This window comes from Dipodomys ordii, unplaced genomic scaffold, assembly GCF_000151885.1.
Source record: "Dipodomys ordii isolate 6190 unplaced genomic scaffold, Dord_2.0 Scaffold8, whole genome shotgun sequence".
NCBI lineage: Eukaryota > Metazoa > Chordata > Mammalia > Rodentia > Heteromyidae > Dipodomys > Dipodomys ordii.
Window position 1 is genome coordinate 18,509,575 of NW_012267224.1, and position 8,412 is coordinate 18,517,986.

The following is an 8,412-nucleotide window of genomic DNA, read 5'->3' on the forward strand; positions in this document are numbered from 1 at the left end:
AGAAAGAAAGAAAGAAAGAAAGAAAGAAAGAAAGAAAGAAAGAAAGAAAGAAAGAAAGAAAGAAAGAAAGAAAGAAAGAAAGAAAGAAAGAAAAAGGAACATTGATCTATGTTGTGTACTTAGAATGTTAACAGTCCAATATGGTACCTTTTTGGTCTTGGGCTCTTCATCCAACATTGCTAATGTTCTGGCAAACTCTTCATCTTCATGCAATTGCCTCTCCAGCTGTAAAAAACATCCAAACAGTAAGATACTTTTGTACTCTGAGCCAGAAGATTTCCTTTTTTTTTTTTGGTCGGTCGTGGGGCTTGAACTCTGGGCCTGGGCACTGTCCCTCAGCTCTTCAGTTCAAGGCAAGCACTCTACCACTTGAGCTACAGCGCCACTTCCAGTTTTCTGGTGGTTTATTGGAGATAGGAGTCTCAAGGTCTCTCCTGCCCTGGCTGGCTTTGAACCGCGATCCTCAGATCTCAGCCTCCTGAGTAGCTAGGATTACAGGCGTGAGCCACCAGCGCCCGGCAAGATTTTCCATTTTTAATTCATACAACTTAGAAAAAAACTAGAAAAACATTTCCTAGAAAATAGCCATAACATTTTACTACTGATCATTAACAGTTAAAAATCACAGCTTGTTTCAGTAAGCCAAATTAGACTCCAAAAATCAATTTCTAGAGTTATAGGCATAACAGATAAATTCAGCATTTTGGGGGCGGGGGTGGGGGGGAGCACATGTTACTGGGATTTTAACTGAAAACCTTATACTTTTTAGAAAGGCACGCTATCCTTAAACCTCTCTCTCAAATTCAGTTTTGTTTTGTTTTTGCACCAATTCTGTGCCTTGAACTCAGGGCCTGGGCACTGAGCAAAGCTAGCATTCTACCACTTTGAGCAACAGCTCCATTTATGGTTTTCTAGTGGTTAACTGGAGATAAAGAGTTTCATGGGGGAGGGAAAAAATAAAAAGTTTCATGGATTTTCCTATCCAGGCTGGCTTGGAACCAGAATCCTCAGATCTCAGCCTCCAGAGTAGATAGGATTATAGGTGTGAACCCAGCTAAATTCAGTACATTTTTTTTTTCCGGTTGGTCATGGGACTTGAACTCTGGGCCTGGGCACTATCGCTGAGCTCTTCAGCTCAAGGCCAAGTGCTCTACCTGTTGGGCCACAGAGCCACTTCCACTTTTCTTGTGGTTAAGTGAAGAGGAGTCTTATAGTCTTTCCTGCTCATGCTGGCTTTGAACCTTAATCCTCAGCCTCCTGAGTAGCTAAGATTCCATGCATGAGTCACCAGCTTTCAGTACATTTTTAAGATAACATTTTTAATAAAATTTGAAGTCTATGTTTAATAGTCCTAATACCACACTTATACATCTCTTATTTATATATTCTTAAATGATAGAGAGATATCTGAAATAAATCTCACCTTAACAGAAAAATAATTATGTAGAAGATAGAAAAACATGAATCTTAAGAAATTAAGAAAATTCTCTGGACACCAGCAAATATACAAATATAACCATTGCTTTTTATTATCAAATGCTTAGTAATTCAAAGGTCAGAGTCTGTTTTAACTTTTAAAAATTTAAGTCATCCCATCGGTTTTCCTAACATGCTAATAAAGCAAACATTCTACTTCTATTTCCAATGTTTCTACTTTAAGCAAAATGACTCTTTCAGAAGAGAATGTATAGTAATGAAAAACATGTCTCAATATAAAGTAACCAGCTTTATGGCCCCCAATCATCAGTTTTAGAACAAAGGAATTCTTTTTTTTTTTTTAATTTTATTTTATTTTATTTGTGAACAACAATTGCATGGGCAGGATAATGCGTACATTTCTTACCAAGCATTGCAGCCTCCTCCTTTGTTTACCCTTCCCATCCCTTCCCAGCCTCCCCCCTCCCCCCCATCCCAATCCTTCTCCTTCCCCCCTCCCCCCCAGCCCCCTCCCCTCCCCTCCCCCCCCCCCCCCCCCCCCCACCCCCTCCCCCCCCCCCCCCCCCCCCCAACTGACGTTGTAAAGCTTGTTTTGGACATGACAACTTGTACGTCTCATTGTTGCATCAGATCCACCTGTATCCTTAAACAACTGTAGAACAAAGGAATTCTTGATGGCATCATAATATTAGTGTTTAACATAGCTCACTTAATAAGTTGGCAAAGCTGGGAGCTGGTGGCTCACGCCTGTAATCCTAGCTATTGAAGAGACTGAGATCTGAGAATCACAGTCTGAAGCCAAACTGGGCAAGAAAGTCATTAAGATTCTTATGTCCAATTAACCAGCAAAAAGCTGAAGTGTAAATAAATGTAGCTCAAGTAGTAGAGCCAAAAAAAAAAAAAAAAACCTCAGGGACAGAACCTAGGCACTGAGTTCAAGCCCCAGCATGGCACAACAAAAAGAAAAAATATATACACACATCTACACTAAGGAGTATTAGATACTGGACACAGTTACTAAATGAATAGGAGTACAAATTATTAGGGAGGCTCTTAGGAAAAAAGACATCATCAATTATTAACATCCTGAAAGTCCTTAATCAGATTAATAAATTACCCAACAGGATTCTGAAAGAATGTGGCAGAAATGGAAAAACACAGAATTGTGATAGCTTTGGTTCCTTGGAATGAACTGGATAATCCTCTATTATTTGCAAAAAGACAGATACCTAAAAATCCCTTCATACTCTGACCTAGGCCACTTGTGCTCCCTTGAATTATAAGAATAGCTATTTGCAAACTCATAGAACTCATAAATGTTATAAACCGTGATAGACAGTTTGCTCCAGGAAAGTTAGAATGTGTTTGTGACTTTAACTGAGCATCACTATCCCACAATACTGTAAAATTTGGGAAATTATGTAATCACTTAATCACAATAAAAATATTTTAAAAATAGCTGTTTGCAAATAATACATTTCAGCATGATCAAATAAGACAGAAAACAACTTTGAAGACACAGACTGCCCAATTAATGAGCGCAATCACAATATGGTCTCTCTGCTTTTGAGGGTGTTTTGGTTTTTTGAGTTTTGATGTCACAGCTGAGACACAAACAGCCCAGTAGGTAGAATTTAAAGGCTATATATAGAAAGAGGACACCTGAACAGCAATATAATAGTGGCAACAGTAGCTGTGAGGAAGAGCTTCGAACACTGTTCAGGAGTCTTAAGCTAAAAAAACCAGCAGGCACCTAGCAATGCAGCTTCTAGTGGAGATTAGCACTCTTCCTTGTGCTATGTTCTTTATTCACCTCCAGAAAATACCTTTTTCTCCCCCTACCTTATTAGCCCTTTTAGTCTCGTTTGCTAGGTCCTCTTCTTCATCTTAAATTTTCAGAGTTCCCCAGAGTTCAATTCTGAAACCTTTTTTCTATTTACATTGTCTCCCCAGGGTTTAAGTTACACAGGTTTTAAGTCCACACAAATGCCAATGATTCCTAAATATACACTTCCAGCAGCTTAAAGAACACCTCCCCCTCCCCGCCCCCATTGCTCACTCTTTTTTTTTTTTTTTTGGTCAGTCATACGCCATGAACTCTGGGCCTGAACGCTGTCCCTCAGCTCTTCAGCGCAAGGCTAGCGCTATACCACTTGAGCCACAGCACCACTTCCGGTTTTCTGGTGGTTTACTAGAGATAAGAGTCTCACAGACTTTCCTGCCCAGGCTGGCTTTGAACCAAGATCCTAAGATTTCAGCCTCCTGAGAAGCTAGGATTATGGGGTGAGGCACCAACCCCCATCTCCACACTTCTTTACTCAATTGCCTACTCTGCATCTCCACTGAAGTCAATTACACATCTCCAACTTAACTGTCCAAACTAACTCTTGGCTTCTCTGTACCAAAACACATTTCAAGTTCTATTCATTCATCCATTTTATACCCAATCTACCAACCACCACCTAAGGCTCTATCTATAAGACACATTGAGATGATGACCATCTCTTCAATTACCAACCTGATAACAGCTAGTGTCTTCTCTCACCTACCCTACCTGACAGCCTCCAAGCAGGTCTGCTTTTAACTCATGTCCCACCATGAAGAAAGACACCATTAGTTATTCTGTATATTCGCCTTACAGGACCAGAGTAGTTTTCTTTGAAGATCTATAACATCATGTCACTTTTCTATTCAACACTGTGATGGCTTCCATCTCACAGAAACTGAAATCCAAAGTCCTTACTATCTAAAATCATTTTAGTAGGACATACAGGGTTTACTGTTGGGCATTTCTCCAAAATGATCTCACACTACTCTTCTCAGTGCTCTACCACTGTGAGCCACAGTTCCACTTACAGTTTTTGAGTGGTTAATTGGAGATAAGTCTCATGGGGACTCTTTTGCCTGGGCTGGCTTCCAACTGCCCTCCTCAGATCTCAGCCTCCTGAGTAGCTAGGATTACAGGCGTGAGTCACCGGCGCCCGGCTTTCACTTCAACTTATCTTACATGTAACTTCCAGTTAGGCTTAAGTCAAATTAGATGCCAACAATCTTCTATTTGGTTGGCAAGTCACGATATCAAGGTATTAACAGTATGTAAAGGGCAACAGCAATACCTCTGCATCTTCATCAAGTTGTAACTGCTTGGCAATGGCTTCATCATTTAATCTGGAATCATCTGTATTTGGGGAAGGCTATATTTCAAAGAAAAACAAGATGAGCATATACCTTAAGATCAAAATAAGTTACATTTTCTTTTTTTTTTCTTGGTCCTGGGACTTGAACTCAGGGCCTGGGCTCTGTCCCTGAGCCACTCTGTGCTCAAGGCTACAGCTCTACCACTTGAGTCACAGTGCCACTTCCAGCTTCTATGTGTGCAGTACTGAGGAACGGAACCCAGGGCTTCATGCATGCTAGGCAAGCACTCTACCACTAAGCCACATTCCCAACCCAACCTTTTCTTGACTGTAGCTGATTAGATACATCAATGAGAAGAAAGTATATCAGCAATAGTTATAGTCCACAGGAGCCAGAAAGTCAAGTTTATAATTATTCCTTGAGCACATCCAGTCTCCTAAACAGTAAACATCCTACAGATGGTTCTCACTTAGTTTCTACTGATGTATTCAAAATAAATACTTGCAAAAGGAAAATGCTATAGAATGTTATGGATTAATGCTGGGGAAGTAGTCCAGAACACTGGCAAACCAATGTGAGGATGCTTAAATTATATTGAATACACATTAAGGAAATGAACAAACACACACCAGCCTTATTTAACAGTAATGTACTTCAATGTCTATTTCCTAAATGCCTAGAAAAAAGATAAATTGCAGGTATGCTCAGTTTATAATGGATGTGTTTGATACCGTCTGTAAATTTTTTTTTTTAATCTTTTTTTGGGTCCGGTTGTGGGGCCTGTACTCTGGGCCTGGGCGCTGTCCCTCAGCTCTTCAGCTCAAGGCTAGCACTCTACCACTTGAGCCACAGCGCCACTTCCGGCTTTTTTCTTTTTGCTTATGTGGTGCTGAGGAATCGAACCAGGGCCTCAGGCATGCAAGGAAAGTGCTCTACCACTGAGCCACATTCCCAGCCCACCATCTGTAAATTTTGTCTACAGATTTTATCTAATTTTGTCTGCCTGAAGAAAACAGTAAAATAAGTTTGAATTTCTAAGGATCCAATTAAAATTCTAAGAACAACTAATTTTTCTTATGGTCAAAATATTTTTTTTTCCTGCTGCAGTACTTCCAAAAAGGGAGTGAAGTGATACAATAATTTTTCCTAGTTTCAAGTATAAAAGAAAAATTATGAGCTGGGCACCGGTGGCTCACGCCTGTAATCCTAGCTACTCAAGAGGCTGAGATCTGAGGATCGCGGTTCAAAGCCAGCCCGGGCAGGAGAGTCCATAAGACTCTTATCTCCAATAAACCACCAGAAAACCAGAAGTGGTGCTGTGGTTCAAGTGGGAGAGCCCTAGCCTTGAGCTGAAGAGCTGAAGGACAGCTCCCAGGCCCAGAGTTCAAGCCCCACGACCAACAAAAAAAAAGAAGGAAAGAAAAATTTGAATTTCCTTGTCCTCTAAAATAAGGGCAATATATTTTATTCATAGTGACAGAAAATTATTTTCACTATCAATAAAATATATTTTCTCTTTTATGGTAACTCAGTTTTGTCTCTTAATATCAATGAATGAACAACACTTTTTTTTTTGGCAAGACTAGGGTTTGAACTCACAGTCTCACATCTGTTAAACAGACTGCTATTTGAGCCATGCCTCCTGCCCTTTTTGCTTTTTTCTTTTTTCTGTTGGTTGTGGGGCTTGAATTCAAGGACTGAGCACTGTCCCTAAACCTTTTCACTCAAGGCTAATGGTCTAACACTTTGAGCCACAGTGCCACTTCTGGTTTTCTGGTGGTTAATTGGAGATAAGATTCTCACACACTGAATAGCTAGGGTTACAGGCATGAGCCACCGGTGCCCAACTTGCTTTTTTCTTTTTAATGCCAATACTGAGGCTTGAATTCGGGACTTCATGCTACTGCCTGGCTTTTTTGCTCAAAGGCTTATGCTCTTCCACTTGAAGCACATCTAGCTTTTGGCTGGCTAATTAGAAATAGAAGTCTCACAGACTTTTTTGCCCAAGTTGGCTTCAAACCTTGGTTCTCATATCTCAGCCTCCTGAGCTAGGATTACAGTAAGAGTCACTTATACCCAGAACTTTTGTTATTTTTTAAATAGATGTCTCTCGGGCTGGAAAGGTGGCTCAGTGGTAGAGTGCTTGCCTTGCATGCATAAGGCCCTGGGTTTGAGTCCTCGGTACCCATAAGCAGAAAAAACTGGAAGTGGCACTGTACCTCAAGTGGTAGAGCACTAGCCTTGAGCTGAAGAGCTGAGGGACAGTGCCCAGGCCCAGAGTTCAGGCCCCCAAGACTGGCAAAAAAAAACAAAAACCATAACCAGATGTCTCTCTTGCTTTTTGCCCATGAAGACCTGGACTGCAATCCTCTTATTTATACTTCCCACAGAGTTTTGATGACATGTACCTGTTACCATGCCCAATATTTTTTTATTAGCTTTCTATTATTCAGATATGAGGTATTGTAAATGTGTTTGTCTGTTTGGCTGGCCTCCAGGCATAATGTTATGCTTTGTTTTGGTTTATTAGTGAAAGGGTCTTATATATGTTCCAAGCTGGACTCAGACTTGCAGCCTTCTGCCTCAGCATTCACAGACTTATATTACAGGCATGGACATGCACCCAGAAATCCTTGTCTATAGGATACTCACTTCTTTTCTTTTGCTTGCCACCATCTTCTTATCTGACCTTCGAACACTTCCAGTTCCAAAATAATCAAGTACGGATGTTGGTGTAAGCTTTATTGGTGATAAAGGCTTGTTCTTAATCTTAGTATTTTCTTCATTCTTTTTCATGTTTGATACTCCAAGGTAACTATTTTTAGATCTTCCATTTTCTTTTGATTTTGAGGCTGTCTTCTTACTCAAAAAGTCATCATCTTCATCTTAAATAAAATATAATCAAATTTTTTCATAAAACATCAATTCTAATATAGACTAACCATTTTACTAGTTTTATGAAAAGTGCCTAAGAGTTTTTGAAAGTTAATATTTGTTTTCATATCTCCTGATAAGGCCAGGCCTGTAATATACCATCTCCCCCAGTTACTAGCCATTGTACATGGACATTTACTGGTTACTTGTTATATATCAGGCACTGGGGATCTAGTAATCAATTAAAAAGACCCAATTTCTGCCTTCATTGAACTTGAAATCTGTAAAAGGAAACACATACACAAATCCATGTGTTATGAAGGCAAAATGTGATAAGAGAATTAGGGAGGGATGAAATTAAGAATATAGCCTCGTAGTAGATTACTTGTCTAGCAGATTCGTCTTAGGGTTGCTACTCTAGGTCCAGATAAGATGTTGACTCTGGTGGCTTTTCAGAGGTGGTAAGAATTTGCCAGATTCTGGCCACATATTGAAGATGAACCAACTACTACTATCTAACTATTCAGAAAAGACTTTAAGTTTTGGTACATTTTTTTTTAATCTCACTAAAATTTCTCAGGCTTTTGGGCTGGGAAGGTGACTCAGTGGTAGAGCGCTTGCCTTGCATGAGGCCCTGGGTTCGATTCCTCGGCACCACATAAGCAAAAAGAAAAAAGCCAGAAGTGGCGCTGTGGCTCAAATGGTAGAGTGCTAGCCTTGAGCTGAAGAGCTGAGGGACAGTGCGTACAGGCCCCACGACTGGAACCAAAAAAAAAAAAAAAAATTTCTCAGGCTTTTGTTTCTGAGATCTTCCTCAGCCTCCTAAGGGCGAGGCTAACAGACATTGCCACCTTACCTGGCTCAAACTTCTTTTTTTGGAGGGAGCTTTTATTAAGTAGTTATACAAAGAACTTACAATTCTGACAAGTTGTCATGTCGAAAACGAACTGTTCAACTTTGGTG

The 8,412-nt window shown here is 40.2% G+C and overlaps 1 protein-coding gene across 2 annotated transcripts in view; it reads right to left on the minus strand.

Moving 5' to 3' along the window:
• The window catches only part of Rfc1 (replication factor C (activator 1) 1, 145kDa), a 65,489-nt gene that overhangs the window by 32,972 nt on the left and 24,105 nt on the right, over positions 1-8,412 (minus strand). For both annotated transcript variants that reach the window (XM_013009047.1, XM_013009046.1), the window contains exons 5-7: positions 7,228-7,460; positions 4,554-4,631; positions 148-225 (exon numbers count right to left, since the gene is read on the minus strand). In XM_013009047.1, the coding sequence (XP_012864501.1) occupies positions 148-225; positions 4,554-4,631; positions 7,228-7,460 (389 nt within the window). The remainder of the gene's footprint in view (positions 1-147; positions 226-4,553; positions 4,632-7,227; positions 7,461-8,412) is intronic.